This window comes from Polypterus senegalus, chromosome 6, assembly GCF_016835505.1.
Source record: "Polypterus senegalus isolate Bchr_013 chromosome 6, ASM1683550v1, whole genome shotgun sequence".
Taxonomy (NCBI): Eukaryota; Metazoa; Chordata; class Cladistia; order Polypteriformes; family Polypteridae; genus Polypterus; species Polypterus senegalus.
Genome location: NC_053159.1, coordinates 76,522,364 through 76,543,203, shown reverse-complemented (window position 1 = coordinate 76,543,203; position 20,840 = coordinate 76,522,364). Strand labels below are relative to the sequence as shown.

Here is a 20,840-nt window from a genome sequence, read left to right as displayed (position 1 = left end):
ATTCACAGCCTTTCCTCAATTCTTTGTCGATGCTCCTTTGGCAGCAATTACAGCCTGAAGTCTTTTTGAATATGATGCCACAAGCTTGGCACACCTATCCTTGGCCAGTTTCGCCCATTCCTCTTTGCAGCACCTCTCAAACTCCATCAGGTTGGATGGGAAGCATCGGTGCACAGCCATGTTAAGATCTCTCCAGAGATGTTCAATCGTATTCAAGTCTGGGCTCTGGCTGGGCCACTCAAGGAAATTCACAGAGTTGTCCTGAAGCCACTCCTTTGATATCTTGGCTGTGTGCTTAGGGTCGTTGTCCTGCTGAAAGATGAATCGTCGCCCCAGTCTGAGGTCAAGAGCGCTCTGGAGCAGGTTTTCATCCAGGATGTCTCTGTATATTGCTGCAGTCATCTTTCCCTTTATCCTGACTAGCCTCCCAGTTCCTGCTGCTGAAAAACATCCCCACAGCATGATGCTGCCACCACCATGCTTCACTGTAGGGATGGTATTGGCCTGGTGATGAGCGGTGCCTGGTTTCCTCAAAACGTGACGCCTGGCATTTACACCAAAGAGTTGAATGTTTGTCTCATCAGACCAGATAATTTTGTTTCTTATGGTCTGAGAGTCCTTCAGGTGCCTTTTGGCAAACTCCAGGCAGGCTGCCATGTGCCTTTTACTAAGGAGTGGCTTCCGTCTGGCCACACTACCGTACAGGCCTGATTGGTGGATTGCTGCAGAGATGGTTGTCCTTCTGGAAGGTTCTCCTCTCTCCACAGAGGACCTCTGGAGCTCTGACAGAGTGACTATTGGGTTCTTGGTCACCTCCCTGACTAGGGCCCTTCTCCCCTGATCACTCAGTTTTGATGGCCAGCCAGCTCTACGAAGAGTCCTGGTGGTTTCGAATTTCTTCCACTTATGGATGATGGAGGCCACTGTGCTCATTTGGACCTTCAAAGTAGCAGAAATTTTTCTGTAACCTTCCCCAGATTTGTGCCTTAAGACAATCCTGTCTCGGAGGTTTACAGACAATTCCTTTGACTTCATGCTTGGTTTGTGCTCTGACATGAACTGTCAACTGTGGGACCTTATATAGACAGGTGTGTGCCTTTCCAAATCATGTCCAATCAATTGAATTTACCACAATGTGACGATGTGGGTTTTGGCTCCATGCTCCCTTCTGATATTTGGAAGCCCTTGAACCCAACACCATCGGTAATGTCACCGATGAGCTAAACAGTGAGACAACATTTGAGCAAGGGGATGGTACAAAAAGTGCAGAAGTGCTTTTATTAAAACAGTCAACAAAACAGTGCTCAAATAAATAAAGTGCAGTGCTTCAAAAATAGTTCCATAAATAAATAATCCTTAAACACACGTGGAGGTAAAACAATAGAAAAATCAATCCTTTAAAAAAAACGAGCTTAAAACGTTCTTATGGAAGCAGACTTTAAAATCGACAACAAGCCCGGTGCCTTCTTTTAACTGGTGACTCCCCTGCTTCTCCCTATCCAGGCTTCGCAACAGGGGAGCCACTCTACCTGCAGCTGACCTTTACTCCACTACCGATCTGGCGGCATCCCGATACCTGGCTTCAGTTCCGCTCCCTCCAGACCGCGACTTGGGAATTCCTCACACAGCCAAGGCTCTCACGTGGAGGACACCACATCCCAAATCCTGACTCCCGCTGCCATCCGCGGCCCCATGCGGAGTCACCCGTCTCCTTCATTGGTCACTCCCGCTACATGCTTGTTCAGCGGGAGCGACAACAACTACTACGCCCTGGGTGTCGGCCTAACACCCAGGCTGTCTGCTCAGCTACCTACGAGCGCTCGCTCGCCCGCTTCCTGCTGGACCGACCTGCTCACTCACTCGCTCCCTGTAACCTCCATCCTTTTCGTTCTTCTTTTTATTTCTGATCTATATCCCTTTCCATCCGACTTGCACTTCTTTTTATATAGCGAAGGGCCATAGCAGCTGCAGCACATTAGCCACAGGAACATCATGGATGTGGGTAGTTCCTCACCTGTGCACTTGGTGAGAAATGCCCACACTGCAGATCGCCCCGGGGCTTGCTATGGCCCAACGCCTCCTCGCTAAGCCGCCGCGAGAGTGGTGATTATTTATTTAAAAAATGGCCTTTACTAAACGAGCTGTGGACCCATAACACCACAGGGACCTTATATAGACAGGTGTGTGCCTTTCCAAATAATGTCCAATCAATTGAATTTACCACAGGTGGACTCCAGTTTAAGCTGCAGCAACATCTCAAGGATGATCAGGTGAACAGGAGGCACCTGAGCTCAATTTTGATCTTCATGGCTGTGAATACTTATGTACATGTGCTTTCTCAATTTTTTTATTTTTAATAAATTTGCAAAAACCTCAAGTAAACTTTTTTCACGTTGTCATTATGGGGTGTTGTGTGTAGAATTCAGAGGAAAAAAATGAATTTAATCCATTTTGGAATAAGGCTGTAACATAACAAAATGTGGAAAAAGTGATGCACTGTGTATACTTTCCGGATGCACTATATGTTACTTGGTAAGTTTCAGCTTTTTCTCTTTTTATGTAATTAATACATTGGGCTACCAGTGTCTCAATCAGTAGAAATTTGCTGGCACTGAAATATTGACTACAGTCTGCATCCCATGAAGATACTGCTGGGAATGATTTAAAGTAATTTTTCAGTTCAAGTGCATTTAGGCACCACCATAACAACCACCATATGGTCGTTACATTTTATTCGGAACTTCCTTGCAGCCTGGTGCTTTAATGCCATTTAGTTCATTAACAGAGATAAAGGAGGGGCAACATTTTTAAACCACACCCTGTGGTTTTCAGTTATTAGTAGAAACATTAAGATTTTTGAGATTTCCCATGGACTTTTGCCACTAATATATTGTTGAAATTGGGCCCATGGGAAAATCTAGTCTTTCACATTAATTTCCCGGTTTGGTGCAGCACATTGTCTCCTGTTCAGTGAAATATGACACAGTTATTTATTTATTTATTTGAGCTTACCTTAAATGTGCTTTTCTTTTTTCTTTTTGTATTGTGCTAACGCTAGTTTTAGACACCCTTTTCACACTCCCACCAAATATTTGACATAATACAAAAGTAATTGTGCTGCTTTTTTTTCCGAATTATTGAATCAGAATTTAGCTTAATTTTCAAACCACAGTTGATTTATGATAATATAACTTATTTTAAATTGTTTGAACTGGATAGTCTTCAACAACGCTTTAACTCAAGTGTTTTTAAGTATGTGTTTGAAGCCGAGTTTATATTTGGCAGACGCCTAAAAATTCCTGCTGTAGGAAGTTTGTTACAGTAGGAAAGGAAGATTAGGACAATTATCCAAAGTGCATTTTTTATCCATGAGAATGAGGTTGTCTTGGAGATTTACATCCATCATGCTGTATCAGGTTCAGAGAAGAATTTTCCCAAAGAGAGTGGAACTTTTTATTTTTGCTCTCAGTTTTGTGTTTTTGCAAAGTGTTTAATAATTTAGCTGCTACTGTGCTACCAGCATTATGAATAAGTTGCTATTCAACAGACATTAAGGAGTGATTTGGCTTTCTTGTGTGTTTTGAGATATTAATAGCAAAGTCTTCTGGATGGCAATTTGCAGCTGTCCTTTATCCATACTCTGTAGCTTAATCTCTGTAAAGTGCTTTGGTATGAGTTGGTAGGTGCAGGCATGAATACTGCCTTTATCATTCATTTATCTGACAACAACAATGTGCAGCACTTAACATTTTTGAGACGCATGTGGTATTGTACTTTAAAACTGTCAAAAGATCATTTCCATCTGTGGTATCAGTTAAAGGAGATTTTCCAATCATTTTTGAAGGAAAAAAGTTTTTTTGTTTTAGCAATTTACAAATCCCTTCATAGAATGTGTGTTTACTAGTTATTGATGTTCGCTTGAATTTATAGCAACTTTTTATTGATAATTTAAGTACAATTTATACAGTTATCATACTTTTAATAGCCCCAGGATGCCTTTTGGAAAGGCTTTCTTAAACAACACAGAAAGTCTACTGGTACGCGGTGCAACATCAGTAATGACTTTGGTTAGACTGCCTAGCCATGAACAGCCAGAACTGCAGAAAACATGTAATGGGGGCTCAGACAGCATCAGAGATTAACAAACATTATATGTTGCCAAACTGTTCCGTGTATTGCAAAAACATCAGCAAATGTGTATTTTTTTACATTGTTTAAAAAATAAATAAATACATGTTAAAATGCTAATTTAATCAGCTTACAACATGGTGGAAGAAACTTTACACCTTAATATTGCATAAAAGAAAATATTATACACATGATTTATGAAAATGCAAAACTGTTTTTTATTTTCACTTTCAATTCCACCATTGCTATCTGACAGGATACAAACTAATAATTTAACTTTAAAATTATACAGTTACCACTTGGCTTGAATTCATCCCTCAAATTAGTTAGTATGCTCAAAAAAGTTGGTGCTTTGCTTCTCCAGTGACTTGAGTTCAAACCCCAATGGAGTTATTGTCTGTATGGAGTTTGCACATTATACTTGTGTATGGATGGTATTTCTCCAGATACTTCTGTTTGACTCCATGTCCCAAAGATGTACAATTTGACTGGCCAATATGGACCCTTTGATGGACTGGTGCCTCATTCAAGGTCGGTGGGTTCCCTGCTGCTAAAATGTTTGTTAGTCTAGTTCAGATGTCAATATTTGATTAACTGGCATAACATTTTCAAATGAAATAATCAGGAACAGATTCTTTATAATGTTCTTTAAGAACAGCATGGTTATTCTTTCCAGTTGCATAATGAATAATTCTTGAAAAGGTTAGGACTTGGACTTTAGTTCTCCTTAGTGGAATTGTTAAGTTATGTGAATCTATTGCCTGATTGATGCAGAGGAGACAGCACTTCAGAATTGTCCCCTTTGCTCTGAAGTTAATGGTCTCAAATTGAGCTTTGATTACTGTATTTTTGGCTCTGGGCATATGGAGATGAGACTGATGATGACTACAATGGAAACTGTTACTGTCATGAGAGTTCTGTCGATTCATTTCCATTGGGATATGTCTGCCATTAGCTCTGTTAGAAGTTCCGGATTTTTTAGTACTCTCATCCTTTAAGTTGTTGGCAGAGCTCCTTTCCTACGACCATGCTGAACTGTAGTTTCTGACCTTTGTGATTTTAGATTGAACTGGGATTGTTATCTTGTGTGAGCCCATTTTTGTCAAACCTTTTTTTATTAACTGTAATTTATACTAAAGTTCTAGAATCGTCTTCCAATCACTATTTTTATTTAACATTCTAAGCAAGTATTCTAGTGATGGTTTGTTGTAGTGAATCACATTACCTTGAACTTCAAACCCAGCCTATCCATGCAATACAAGGGATGACATAATTCATTCTTTAAAAAAAACACCAACTTAAAACTCATTTGTTCAGGACAACGTCAACTTACCCTGAATTTCTGACCCTCCTTTCAGTTTACCCTCTCTTTCAGGTGCCCATGAAAATTTGTGTTTGCACCACACATTGCTGTCTTTTCAGGGTTTTCTTGTAGTATTTGTATTTTTGTATTCTATTCTGGTTTATTGTCCCTTAATGCATTTCATTGCTTTGTATACACTGTATTTATTATTATTTAGTACTATCCATGGTACCTATTGAAGGCGAGTAATAGAATAAATATTTACTGTCTCTTGCCCTGCATGTACCTTCAGTGCCCTTCATCTGTATTAGCATGTGTGAACATCTCTTCACTGGTGTACCCTTTCTCGAGTGCCTGTCTCTGGCAGTGCTTCTCCTGTTCCTTTTCGCACAAAGGAGCAGATAACTGTTCTGTCACTGGGTTGATGCCCTTCTACGGCCCTGTCCAGCTCTCCCTCATGTAATATCCAGTATCTTGGTATCACCTCTATGCTCTTGAGACTGTGCTGGGAGACGTAGCAAACCTTCTTGTGATAGCATGTATGGATGTGCCATCCTGGAGAAGCTGGACAGCTGCATGCTGCCAGTAGTGACAAGGACACTAGCAAAATGCAAAACTGGAGAAGAATGTTTAGGAAGGATAAGGAGAGAGCTATTGTCTGTGCCCACCAGCTGCAAAACCATTCCTTTTTGGGGGGTGTCTTGCTGTTGCCTTTCCAGTGTACCTGTTGTCACTTTCATTTGCACCAAGTTGAAGTTGATACACAATCGCTTATTCTTCCTAACTGGACAAATTTATATCGCTGAAGCTTATTTGACTTGGTATTGGACAGTGATGATTAAGTGTTTTTTGAGCAGTATATGTTTTCAGAAAGGTTTGCACATTTATTAAAAATCAAAAAGTGAAAGTATTTATACCCTTAATTCAGTACTTTGTAGAAGCCCCTCTGGCAGCAGTTACATCTTTGACTCTTCTTGGCTAAGTCACTTGAAGCTTTGTACACCTGGATTTGGGCAGTTTACCCATTCTTCATAGTAGATTCTCTCATGCTCTGTTAGATTGGAAGGGTAGTGTCTGTAAAATATTTTCTTTAGATCTCTCCGCAGATGCTCTTTGGGGTCTGGGCTTTTGCTGGACAACTCAAAGACAGCCAGAGATATGCCCCAAAGCCGCTACAGCATTGTATTGGCTCTATTCTTGGGGTCAATGTCGTATTGAAAAGTGAACCATCAGCCCAGTTACACTCACTTTTTATTCTTCAAGGTGAATTCCTTGGGCTTCATGGCTTATGTTTGTCCTGACATGCAGTGTGAATTATGGTAGCTTATATACACAGGTGTGTGCCCTTCTAAACAATTTCCAGTCTGTTCCAGACACAACTCAAGGATAAATAAAGCAAACAGGAAGCATCTGACTACAATTTGGAGTACATTTGCAGGTCTTTCCAAAAATGCATTCACTTTGCCATTATGGGTTATTGAGTATAGCTTGATAGGCAAATATTTTCAAACTTATGCATTTAAAATGAATTCTACACAACAGTAAAGGGTGCAGAAACTGAAGAGGCCTTAATACTTTGTGAATGCACTGCATGGAAGATTGTGGATGATTGACACCAATAACTGACCTTGTAATATACTGAGAAATGTCTCCCTGACACTGTACTGCTGTCTCTGTTCAACCATTTATCTGTTTCCTGCCTCAGATGTTGTAGAACTGGTTATTCATCACAAGTTATCTAGAGCCTCTCTAGCAGCTCAGAGTGCTTGACAGGAACCGATCCTGAGTTGAGTGAGGTGCACCATGTACGGTAAATAATTGTGAAATTCATAAAATTAGATACCATATTTGATGGTTCTGTAAAGTTTGCCTTTTTTCATGGAAGGCATTGTCATGTTAATTTGTGTTCTTGTATTTTGACTAGTTATTTTCAAAGTGGAGCAGGAATAGGAGTTTTTGGGTGGTCTATAGTTTTAACTGCCTTTGATTTAATAATTGAAGACCCTCTTGACTTTGCATCTGTGTTTACTGTTGACATGAGTACTGCTATGACAGCCCTTATCATATCATTCTGAAGCTTTTACCATTCACAAATTTCCAGTGAAGTAGTTATGTGGTTGTGTCATGTTTCCAAGAAAAAGAAACAGAAGCTAATTGTGTGCTCATTCATGACAGAGAAAGCTGTATCTATGGCTCAAATGCCTTGTACATATCTTAGATAGGGTATTTATAAATGTTAGAATTTGAAATTTCCCGGTATGGCTATTCATATTTGCAGTTCTCAAACTATTTTCTTAGTGTCTAAGGATGGTGAATGGTGTATGGTTCACTTGTGTATGTATTTATGGATTGGCTCTTTTGATGGGTGCATGCACATACTGTTTGTTCACATAGAAATGAACCTGTGCCTTTTTCTGTCTTGTACCTTGTATGCAAAGTGGTATGTGGTGCCTGTCTCTCCTTTACTCAATGATTTGCTACTGAATGACCCCTATCCTGTTTATTAGTCCCACCTCAGTCATGTGCTGTCTTGTCATTTTATATATTTGGTTCTTTTTTTTTTTTCATTTTTTGTAGCAAGGTGCATCATAGCATTTTCCTGTTTGCACTTTGTTCATATTTTAAATTTCAAAGACCTTTCAGAATGATTATGCAGAATTATGAATGAAAGTTTGAAGTTTATTATTTGTGATTTTTAAAATGCATGAAACATATATAAAGAACTGACCTTGATGCTTGAGTTGAAAAGCTTTATTTGTATTTGAAATGAGATAGTGGAGGATATGGGTATGTACATCCGTTTAAGTGCTTTCAATGCCAACTGTAATACTAGGCAGGTGAAGGTATTAGCTGTCTTGATTCCCTGTGCATTTAACTAGTAGTGTTAGACTATGGTAGCCATTATCAGCTTTGCCAATTTGGATTAATCTTAAATCCAGTTTTGCTTTTTTGACTGGTCGGTTTAGGATTTCAAATGCTTGAGTGGTCTTCATTGTGAAAATAGGGCTTTTAGGTAGTGAAGTCCTCCTGAATGTGCTGTGTTGACCCGATTCTTTTTTTTTTTTTTTTTAATATATATATATCACTAACAGTTTTTACATGACCTTTGGTAAGCAGACAGCCTTATCTGATCCGAGACTCAAATAGAAAACTTTTGGTGGGGTTGTCTTTATGCAGGTTATACATCTGAAAGTGTTTATTATTATGAGACGCACAAATATAAAAGATCGAAATACAGGGACAAGGTTGAGAATAGTCAGGTAACCAATAAGCAAAGGAACAAGACATTACTCAGAAGTCAAAGGCAAAACAAATGTTAAACCAGATAAATCAATCATGACACTAGGGCCTACTTGAGAAAAAGCTAACTATGCTAAAAAAATATTTTCGAACATCGAGCAACCACTGATGGTATAACTGATTTGTATTTATACTGTCAGTGTTCCTTGATATTCAGTGCAATAATCATGGTCACAAGATGCTTATGGCCAGCATTGCATAAACAAAAAAAATTTGCCATACTAAATCAAAATGAAAAACTAAGCTCAGAGTGGAATCCTTGAATCAAGAAAATATCAAATACGAGATGAAATGACATGTATAAAGAATGCTTAATACTCCATTTAAATAATGTTCTAATGATATGGTTTTATATGGTATGCCATCTATGTGCTTGCAATTAAGACATTAGATAAATAAAAAAAAACCAATCCAATTATTTAGGCCCCAAGTCAAATACAGTTTACCTGGTGTTTCCAAAACAGTCTCAAGTTGCAATTTAAATGTTACCAAGGTTCTGCTATCAATTACATTATCGGGCAAGTGGTTTAATATGCTTATAGCTCTGTGCAAAAACAATTGTGTAAAATATTACCAGCTTGCAGATATGATTTTGTATGCCTGTTCTCTTTATACTCTGTATTTAAAAGCAACAGCTTGCTTCAGATTTATGAATTTACTCCATAATGCTGGTTAGGAAAACTCATGGCTAGCAAAGAATGTACTGGCCTAATGTCACTGTGGATGAAAAGGACTTGCAGGATTAGTTCTCAGATTTTGATTTGTGTAGCCTTATGTTTTTGGACAACTAGATGATCTATACCATGACCCAATTCCAGTGCTGTCAGTATTAGTCTACTGAGTACAACATTAAAAGATGTTAAGCAAATAAAATAGAAAAAATATCTATTCTAATAGGGAGATATTTGCCAAAGAACAATGGAAAATGTCTGTCTGAACTGTGTTCGCAAGAGGCAGTTTATTATCTGTTAAGTGAAGACCTCTTCCACAGGTGGGAGCTGCTGTTATAAACATGCCAACAAACAGATGTTTAAACCTGCAGGCTTAAAACTCTGACTCATTTTGTTAGAATACATTTCCATTTAGCATTTAAAGTACAAACATCTTCAGTCATTCAGGTTACTGACTTCAAAACACCTGCACATATATTATGTCTTTTTATAAATGTTTTGTTTATGTCTTTGCCTACAGCTGAAGGATTTATTTCAACACCCCGAAATGTATTGCCTACATTTTAACATTCCTTTTAGTTGTGGTGGTCTCCCTAAAATGTCCAATGTGAAACGATTCCTGGAGGGCCAATCCAAATCAAATGATCAAAGCCTTATTTTCCTATAAAGAATGCTTTCTTTTCTGAAATCCCTTTCTTGCAGTTATCAAAATGCATTGCCGAAATAGAGGGGAGCTATTTATCATATCATATATCATAACCTAAATCTCTAACCCTAAAATATAATGATTAATTATCTAAGTTATAAATTTGAAAATAATCCCATTTGTGCTGAGGTCTACACAAATGCAGTAGTTACTCTAGTCTGAAACATTGGATTGAAATTTTCTATCTCCTGTTTGGTGATGCCACATTGATTGTGTCATGTGCCACTAGAAGCTATAGATACAAGTGACCCAAAGAATGAAAAGAAAACAAAAACATTTCCTGAGGACAGGTATGTGTAAATACATCATGTGAATATGAAACTTTAATACATTCAACACAGAAACCCATTCAGGAGATGTTGCTCAAAGCTGAGTCATATTCAAACCAATGTTTATTTTCATGTCTTTCTTGCTGCACTTCATGTTTCAAACACTTTTATTTATGTTTCAGATTTTGGCAGTATTTCTGACAGGCACTGATGTTCTTATACTTCCTACTTAGGCAGTGTAGCTCAGGCTCTCCATAGAGCCAGCAGTTGGGGTAGTGGTTTTAGCAACATCTCCTCTCGTTCTATCTGGAAAGCTACAAATGCTCACCTCAGGTCAGGTTAAGAATGATCATTTCTTAAATGCTGTGAAATTCAATACATTTTGTAAAAGTGAGTTTCACTCAAAATTTAGACTGATGTGAAGGTTTGATTAGCAGAAGTCTTTGATGATAGTTATGTATATGTGTCTCTGTGTACAATATATATAATTGTCTACACATATACAGGGACATACTATACATATTGTACATACAAAGTTCTAATACACATATAAAAATATTGTAAATGTGTGTATTTAATATATAACTGAGTTGTAAGAGAGAATGTGGGTGTGTGCTTGGCAGTGACCTTGTTGTCTGAGAGTGCTTAGAGCCCCTCTTGAATTGCTGGCTGGGAGCCCCCTGTGCAGCGCTTGACTGTTTTCCACTGATTTCTGTGAATTTACTCTGGGAACTCCGGTTTCCTCCCACAGTCCAAAGATATCCTTTAGGGTATACTGGACCCTCCACATTGGCCTGATGTGAAAGTTGTGTGGGTGTGTGTCCTATCACACAGGTTAAGTGGTGGGTTATGCTTCGATTCTGCCAAAATACTCTCCTGTGCCTCATGACACTGACCTGGGAAATGTGGGTTTTGAAAATTAGTGAATGATTGGATGTTGATAGAAAAAATATGTTCATTTTAAGTAACTTTATGGGGAAAAAAAATGTCATTAGTTTTAACTGACTGATATGAAATTTAAAATTTTAAATACAAAATAATGTTTAAACATCTCTTCACTACTAATAGAAAGGAAACATAAGCTTTTGCACTCACAAGTTTGGTGTCTGAATGACTGATAATAAAGTATATTGAAAGTTAGAAGGAAATAAACCACTTTTTTATGTTTTGCCATTCCTGTACATTTTGAAGACCTTAGGTACTTTAGATGACTAGATACTCTCACCCCAGGCACTGTTTATCTTGTATCCTGTAGCCTGCTTGAGCTACACAGGGTGAAGCTTAAGAAGAAGCCTCAGGTGTTAAATAGGTTTGGAGGCTGCAGATTGTTATTCATTCCTTTCTAGCCTTTTAAAATTTTGGAGTCTGCTGTTGGAAGTCCTGCTTGTCTGTTTGGACTTGTATGGTAAAAGTATGTGCGTGTGCGTACATACACAAGATCTTTATACATGTTTCAAGCATTAGCAAGTGTATTCTATACAGGACATTAAAACTGAGGCCCAGTCCACACTTTTCTTTTAAAAACCCCAGACATTAGTCCCAATTTTCACCTTTCATCCATACTACCTCGACATTTTAAACCCCCCCAAAACATTGACTTTCGAAAACACTTTCCAGAGCTGTATACTTTTGAACACGCCAGCTCAGCGTTTCAGTGTGGGCGTAACTTTTCGAAAATGCATACTTTAATTGTGCTGTGAATTGTTTGTGCTTATCACCTGGCCCTTTCCTTAATGGACCCGTTCAACATAGCTGATAAAGAGTTGTTTCTATATCATTGTGTAGCTTACTTGTGTGCATCTAAATTACTTTTTGTACAATTTATATACTGCATACACATGCAAAAGGCAAATAATTTACTGGCTGCTACTGTTTTGCAGTAAATCCCATTGCTGGCAGTGTTACTGTTGTAGTGAAAAATTCATAGCCCCTCAAAAATATGATTGAACATCATAACTCAGTTGATAGGGTTTTATCAATGCTTATTAGTTATACTTGATCCATCCAATATGGAGGGGCACCCCTTAACAATATGGATGGGTGTAGAATGCACCTGAGCTTGCAGGAACACAGGACAGAGATATAAAAGTACATTATAGTAAAGACACATGCGGATGCTTATTCATTTATTCTATTTGATTAGTTTTACAAATGTTGTTTTCTACAAGGTATGCTCCAATCACTGTGAACTGCTTATTAGTAATCTCCTCACGAATGAACATGGAGGGAAGCAGTGATCAGCTCTAAGTGTTGCTTTAACATTTTCTGAGTTTTTATTTAATATTAATGACAAGATCACAGTCAACAACTCTTAAAACTGTTACTTTCAATTGTGATCAGTGCATTAGTGTGACACGAGGCAATTCGCTGTGACTCCTCATAGAACTACTAAATTACGTCACACTTTTGTATACTCTATAGATAGTGACTTTTTTGTCGTCTAATACTAATGGAACTTAGTATGTATGTTTTAAGCTCTGGACTGTGGATATGTAGTGAAAAGAAAATTATCACCATTCATAGTTAGTTATTAATAGTCATAGATATTCCAAAACCAAATATGACTAACAGAGGCCAGGAATTGATATAATTTGAATACTGAAAGAAAAATCAATACAATGCCATGGGCACAACCATAATTTTTCCATCTGAATTTCATCATTGAGACTTAACTGATTCAATTCCTGGTGTTTCTCTTCTCATGATCTATAACCCAGAGTCCACTAGGAATGCCTTTTCTGGTGTTTTGTCAATATTTTTAACCGTGGCAACAAGAAACATTCTGTTTAAAATATTCAGCTAGGGACCTTGGTCTGTCTGATGCCATTTAGGAACATATTCTCCAACTTTGTATTCTTGACTGGCAGGATCATTTTCTCAAAATAAATTGTATAATATCTGCAAAATCCTCAATGAGATTCTCATCCTGCTTCATGTTGCCCACTATCTTGGGGCACCCTGCTTAGGATATGTCTTTGTAAAACTTTGGTTTCAGTGCTTTGCCCCTGACTGAGCTACCCTATTTACTTCCAATCATCTGAAGCCCTAATGTTGATGGGATAGGCCCTGTCCTCATGACTTTTTGATTGACACAAACACTTCAGAAACAGAAGGATGGACAAATGGATATTGAATGTGTTCCTTTATTTCTGTTTTATATATTTTTTTCTTCTGAAAGGTTCCTCCTGAATAGATGTAAGGAACAGCCTTAATAATATCTGATACACTTGGTTATACATTAGATAATTTGATGTCTACAGAAATCCTCCTTGAATCCTAGAGCCTTATGGTTTGAGAACAGGAGCATAGAAGCAATGTTAAAATATTTTGAACAGTTAACATTAACATTTAGATTGTTTACTTGCACTCTCCCAGTTGGTCCTTCCTCCTGGAGTGCAGTGGGTCACATTTTTGTAAGGACGGAGCAAATGATCTGGAAAGGAGTGGGAAAATGCTATATAAATGTCAAGGGCAGGACAAAGGATAATTCTTTAGGTGCATGTCCATTTTTGAAAATGTTGCAGAAAACTGCAAATGTTTATGCAGGAGTAGGGAGGAAAAAAGGTAATAAATTACTTAATGTACAATGTTTTGACTTGCAACCTACTCAAATGAAGCGACTTGTGAGCTCAAGGAACACCTTTGTCCTGTTCTAATCTGGATGGTCTGACTGTAATGCCTATAATTCCTACATCAATGTAGTGTTTCTTTTATTAATTAGTGATGAAAATCTGTGCTGCAAATCCTAAACCAAGCAGTCTGTGCAGAATAAACAATTATAGATGATATGCATTTTTGGCAAGTATTCACAAAGATTGTGTACCTTCATCACAATATCTAACATGAAAATTTAACTTGCTTCAGCTGTGTTTAAATGTTCCCAGTTATAACAGGAAGTCAGTGATTTATACTCAGATAGTACTTTACCTTTTAATGGGTTGAGGTTTGATTTGTCATAGATATGTCCTCTCAGGCACCATTATGTAGCTGAAATTCATGTGAATAGCAGAGAACTCTACATTTTTGGAGAAATGGACAGATGTAAGAAATTATTTGTGATGGTGACAGATACCAGTGGATTTCAGGATGAGATTCTCATTACAGCATCAAGTAGTGTGTATTTCTAATAACTAAGACACTTTTTCACTGACGTGATTTTTGTACAGGGAAGCTGAAAGCTTCCTTTGTTTTAAGGCAGTCTGGGTGGTATCTGTGTGTATAAATTGCTAAGGGCTGTGTCCATCCGTCATACAATTACTCACAAAACACTAGGGCTAGAACCTTAATCTTGGTCTTAATCGAAAGTTTATGATGTGACATGCGCTGATGAAGAAAAAAATTTGGGTTGCACCAATATTCGCTATTGGGGTTCATATGTTTCTTGTGGCTTTCTCTTCGAAAGGGTGACATGCCAGAAAGAAAAGAAGTAGCAGAAACAGCCACTGAACGCGAAGTGCATTGCTAAAGGCTGCACATTTGAAGAAGAAGAAGAAGAAGAAGAACAGCAGTACCATCTGTTGAGTGTCAAGTACCATAAACGAGGGAAACCTTTGACTCCCACTCCTCAGTTCACTGGGGCATCCTGTTGTACGACTCCTGGGCTTATAATCATCAGGCACAATATGTAACCCATCTTTAATACCCTAGAGCAAGGTTTCTTAATTTTTTTTTTTTTTTGGGATGGCTCAATCTTGCCCTTTTTGGTGCCATCCATTCCTTGGTGAGTGCCCAAATGATCATCAGAGTGGGTTGGGTATAGCCCCTATGCGAATCATGGACAGTTGTCAAAGCGTGGGGGTTCCCCATTAAAGAATCATCAGATGTAGCAGGGTTAAACAAGGATGATCTCTGGAGGAATGTTAACCCACTGTGACCCACTTTGCAAACCTTCTGCGACCCATGGTGACATCCCATAATTTAAGAAACCCTTTCCTACAGCATTTGGCACTGCAGGAAATTCCAAACATTACAAATAACTTTTTACACTATCTTCACATGACCTAATTAACAGGAAAAGATATTAATAAGCAAGTGGAAACATCGCTTATAACCCAAGTTTCTGCATCTTTTTTTTCTTCCTGCATGAATAAATGTTAGTTTCATCTTTACATTTTTGCAGCAAACTAATTTTTTTCTTGGTTCCGTTACTTAATATCTTTAAAATTACATTTACTGTACATTTGATCTCCAGGCATGGTTTTTATTTTTATTTTGTTAATCTATTAATCATTTTATAACAATTAAAATTATATTAATAAATATTTAATTTACTCCACCTAAGAAAAGGTTGAAATTACTTTTTATCAGTTCGACTTTCTAGTGGGTTCTGTGCAGTCTCTCTTCTGGAGACCATGGCCTTGAAGATATTTAGATTCAACAATGGTTAAAAAATAAAAAGTTTGTGTCCATGAACTTGTTATTTAGGCAGACAATTTTGTCGATTGGTTAAGAGCTTACTCTGCACAAAAATCAGCAGATACAGTGCAAGGTTTAGCCCTAAATCCATGAATTTTACCTTCATTTTTAAAAATTTATGTAATTATAAGATTTTCCCTCACTTTTAACAATTTGTATGGCATGTGTGAATAAAGATTTTTATGTGCATCTTTTTCTTCTTTGTGTTCCAGATGAAGGGGATGTTTCCCTGCTCCAGATAATTGGTGATCCTCCTCCAGAACCAATCCTTAAAGTTGAAGGTCCAGACAATATCGCTGGATACATGTTTACGCCGGAAGTTAACACGGGCCAGCTAGCTCGTGCCCACTTTCCTGCCATCTTTTACCGGGACTTCTCTCTACTTTTTCACATAAAACCAACATCTGTTAAACCAGGTGTTATTTTTGCTGTCACAGATTTCCAACAGAAGCTCATGTACGTAGGTGTAAAGCTTTCTGCTGCTAAAGGAGACATTCGTAATGTTCTTTTCTACTACACTGAACCCGACGCCGAGTCTTCATACCAGGCAGCATCATTTAAAATTTCTTCACCTATCGATGAATGGGTACGTTTTGCCATCAAAGTGAAAGACGATGAAGTGACATTCTTCCTTAATTGTCAGCAAGCAGAAGTGACCCGTATCGAGCGTTCCCCTGATGAAATGGAGTTGGAGGGAGGAGCTGGAGTCTTTGTTGCACAAGCCGGAGGTGCAGATCCAGATAAATTTGAGGTATGTGTAACATTGCCCATTTCATTCTTGTTTCATCATGAAGATGTTGCCCTACAGTGTATTGTTTACATCTATAATTGTGCCTCATTCGTCTCCCTTGTTAGTTCTGACTTCTCATTTTCATAGAGGAAATCCTGGACAATTTATAGTTTTGGCTTTTTTTTGGCAGTTGACTCATTATATATAATATTCATTCAAAAAATTCCATACTTCTCTTGAATACATCAAGCTCAGAATAAATCAAAATGCTTTACTCCAATAATATGTCTGTATACAGCATTTTTGTAATTATTGAGATGACTAATTAATTCTGAATAGTCATGTTAGCACAGTTTCCTCACATTTTCCATTAAATAGAAAATGGTTGTATTTTATACAATCCAAAATAATAGTATGTTTTAAGGCCACATTAAACAGCTCACAGCATTGCAGAGACCGGCATTAAGTACTTCTGTTTGAAATAAGAAACCCATCAAGGAATAATGGTTAACTGGAAATTTATAGTACATACCAAACGTTTTCACATTTTAAATTTAAAAATTGTCATACATATGTCTGAAAAAATAAAACTAAGCTAGTTTCATATATGGCTTAATTTGTTTTATGTTTTTTATTGCTAGCCTTAGACAGTTAAATATTAATCATCCATGCAAACTACTTTTTTCAGCAACAATTTTAACAGCTTGTTGTCAAGCTGTCAGTACAGACACAGAGTTGCTGCTTTAATGGCACCTCTACATTTTGTATGCTTACAGCTTGTTAATTTTGCGTCTGGATGTCATGATGAGATTTTGAAAATCAAATGGTGGGAAGAAAAGTAAAATGAAGAATGGAAGTACAAAGGCTCAATTAAAGCCTTCATAAAGCACTATTCACAGTTCTTATGATGAAGGGTTGTGACCTTGACACGAAAGTATTTTAGGGACAGTAGAGTCGTGCAAGTCATCAAATTCTTATAAACTAGATTACGCATGCAATAAACTATGTAGGCATTTGCATTTCTTTATTACAAGATTGGTCTTGTTAAAGTATATAATTTAAAAACTTTTTGTAAATCTGTTGCATAGCTTCTATTTAAATGATTAAATTACACATCTCTTGAAATTGTACATTCTTGCATGCTTTGCATATTAAGACATAGCTAGCAATGAAATACTGTAGATACATTGATTTATTGTATTTCATATGTCCAAATTGGAAAATTTAGATTTTCAGATAAGCTCAATAAATAAGTATTACAACAAAAAACACATACCAGAATTAATAAAAGGAAAGAAAACGTCTTAAAGATGAAAAGTACAGTTGCAGTCACAGTGAGGCATTATACTTGCATGTTGCTGTTGGTATACAGCAAGTTGTGCTTGAAAGTTTGTGAACCCTTTAGAATTTTCTATATTTCTGCATAAATATGACCTAAAACATCATCAGATTTTCACTCAAGTCCTAAAAGTAGATAAAGAGAAACCAGTTAAACAAATGAGGCAAATATTATACTTGATCATTTATTTATCGAATATTACATATTTGTGAGTGGCAAAAGTATGTGAACCTTTGCTTTTAGTATCTGGTGTGACCCCCTTTTGCAGCAAAACTGCAACTAAACGTTTCCGATAACTTTTGATCATTCCTGCACAACGGCTTGGAGGAATTTTAGCCCATTCCTCTGTACAGAACAGCTTCAACTCTGGGATGTTGGTTGGTTTTCCTACATTAACTGCTCGCTTCAGGTCCTTCCACAACATTTCAATTTGATTAAGGTCAGGACTTTGACTTGGCCATTCCAAAACATTAACTTTATTCTTCTTTAACCATTCTTTGGTGGAACGACTTGTGTGCTTAGGGTCGTCGTCTTGCTGTATGACCCACCTTCTCGTGAGATTCAGTTCATGGACAGATGCCCTGACATTTTCCTTTAGAATTCTCAGATATAATTCAGAATTAATTGTTCCATCAATGAAGGCAAGCCATCCTGGCCCAGATGCAGCAAAACAGGCCCAAACCATGATACTACCACCACCATGTTTCACAGATGGGATAAGGTTCTTATGCTGGAATGCAGTTTTTTCCTTTCTCCAAACATAACACTTTTCACTTAAAGCAAAAAATTCTATTTTGGCCTCATCCGTCCACAAAACATTCTTCCAATAGCCTTCTGGTTTGTCCACATGATCTTTAGCAAACTGCAGACGAGCAGCAATGTTTTTGTTGGAGAGCAGTGGCTTTCTTCTTGTAACTCTGCCATGTACACCATTGTTGTTCAGTATTCTCCTGATGGTGGACTCATGAACATGAACATTAGCCAATGTGAGAGAGGCCTTCAGTTGCTTAGAAGTTACCCTGGAGTCCTTTGTGACCTCGCCGACTATTACACGCTTTGCTCTTGGAGTGATCTTTGTTGGTCAACTATTCCTGGGGAGGGTAACAATGGTCTTGAATTTCCTCCATTTGTACACAATCTGTCTGACTGTGGATTGATGGAGTCCAAACTCTTTAGAGATGGTTTTGTAACCTTTTCCAGCCTGATGAGCATCAACAACATTTGTTGACATGAGGTCCTCAGAAATCTCCTTTGTTCGTACCATGATACACTTCCACAAACATGTGTTGTGAAGAGCAGACTTTGATAGATCCCTGTTCTTAAAATAACACAGGGTGCCCACTCGCACCTGATTGTCACCCCATTGATTGAAAACACCTGACTCTAATTTCACCTTCAAACTCACTGCTAATCCTAGAGGTTTACACACTTTTGCCACTCACAAATATGTAATATTCGATCATTTACCTTAATAAATAAATGATCAAGTATAATATTTTTGTCTCATGTGTTTAACGGGTTTCTCTTTATCTACTTTTAGAACCTGAGTGAAAATCTGATGATGTTTTATGTCATATTTATGCAGAAATATAGAAAATTCTAAAGGGTTCACAAACTTTCAAGCACAACTGTAAAGGAGCCCTAGCAGCGTTTCTTAACACACTTCTGCTGAATAATTTGTTGGCTGAAAGTCCTTGGTGTTAGTGTATCAAAGAGACAATGTGCATAAAGGTACTGAGTTTTGTCTTAATTCTGTCATCCACTGCTTCCTTCAGATGGTTGAGAGTGCGTCCAATAAGTGTGTAATGGTTGCAGTGCCACTAAGACTCACACCGCTGCAAGGACGGTGATTTGTTTTTTCGATGCAGATGACAGGAATGCACCCAGCTTTGGCCTGACTTTCACATCTCATGAACTGAGACATGGAAACAAAAGGACTTGACCAATAAACAAACTGAATATGTTAAACAAAAGATAGAAGGTAATATATAACTACTCAGTAAAAAAACAGTCCCTCTCTCTGTTCCTTGCTGGCATTCACACAAATAACACAACCCATAAACAACAGCATGCACGATAAACACAAAGTCCAATGCAATCTCCATATGAAAAGGCAAATGATGATGTGGAAATTATGCAGAAGAGATGATCCAGAGAAAATTCACTGTAGTTAATGTAAAACTTTCCTACCCGTATTTCCTTATGCGTTGAGGGGTGATGAGATTGGGAGCGCTCCATTCGATGAAGTCCAAAAAACAATCCAACATAGTACTCACAAGACAGTCAGGCACAAAGCAGTTCATGCATTCATACAGGTGCAGTGATCCAGGACAAAGCAATAATCCAAAGGTAGATGATACAGGTAGCAGACAGAAGGGTGAACACAGACACAAACTCCAGACTTCTGGTTTCTCCCCTCATCAGTTGACCTTCTTCCCAGCAGTCCCCACGACCTCTGCAGACTTCCAACAGGACCAATGCAGGGAGTCATACATTATATTTTATGTAGCATGTCTACAAGGGATCCTGTCATCTTAATTAGCTTGTTTATTTGGTGGGCTTCTCCTGAAGTGATGTTACTAGCTCAGCACACCACAGTGTAGAATATTGCATAGGCCATCACAGCATTGTAGACGATATGAAGGATGTCACAATCCACATTGAAATAATGCAGTTTTTAGAGATAAAAATAACCTACTCTGCCCTTTCTTATATAGTTCCTCTGTGTTATGAGTAGTGCCCATCCCATGCTCAAAGAGCTTCACAGATATTTGAACATGTATAAAAGGAATGTCAGAAGCCTGGAGATTTTTTCTTTTCTTTTATAATAATGTTTCTCACTGTAAAGTGATGGATTTCACATTGGTTGGAAATTGTTTATATTTTTACATATACCTTTTAAATGTTTAGTTAAATAAATAGTAATAAAGTGTTTTATTTCCACCTAAGACCACATTTATGTCCTTTTCGGACTGTTAG

At 37.7% G+C, this 20,840-nt stretch overlaps 1 protein-coding gene across 2 annotated transcripts in view; it reads left to right on the top strand.

Annotated features, from left to right (window-relative positions):
- The window catches only part of col18a1b (collagen type XVIII alpha 1 chain b), a 315,691-nt gene that overhangs the window by 168,962 nt on the left and 125,889 nt on the right, over positions 1-20,840 (top strand). For both annotated transcript variants that reach the window (XM_039756370.1, XM_039756369.1), the window contains one exon: positions 16,005-16,543. In XM_039756370.1, coding sequence (XP_039612304.1) covers positions 16,005-16,543 — 539 coding nt within the window. The remainder of the gene's footprint in view (positions 1-16,004; positions 16,544-20,840) is intronic.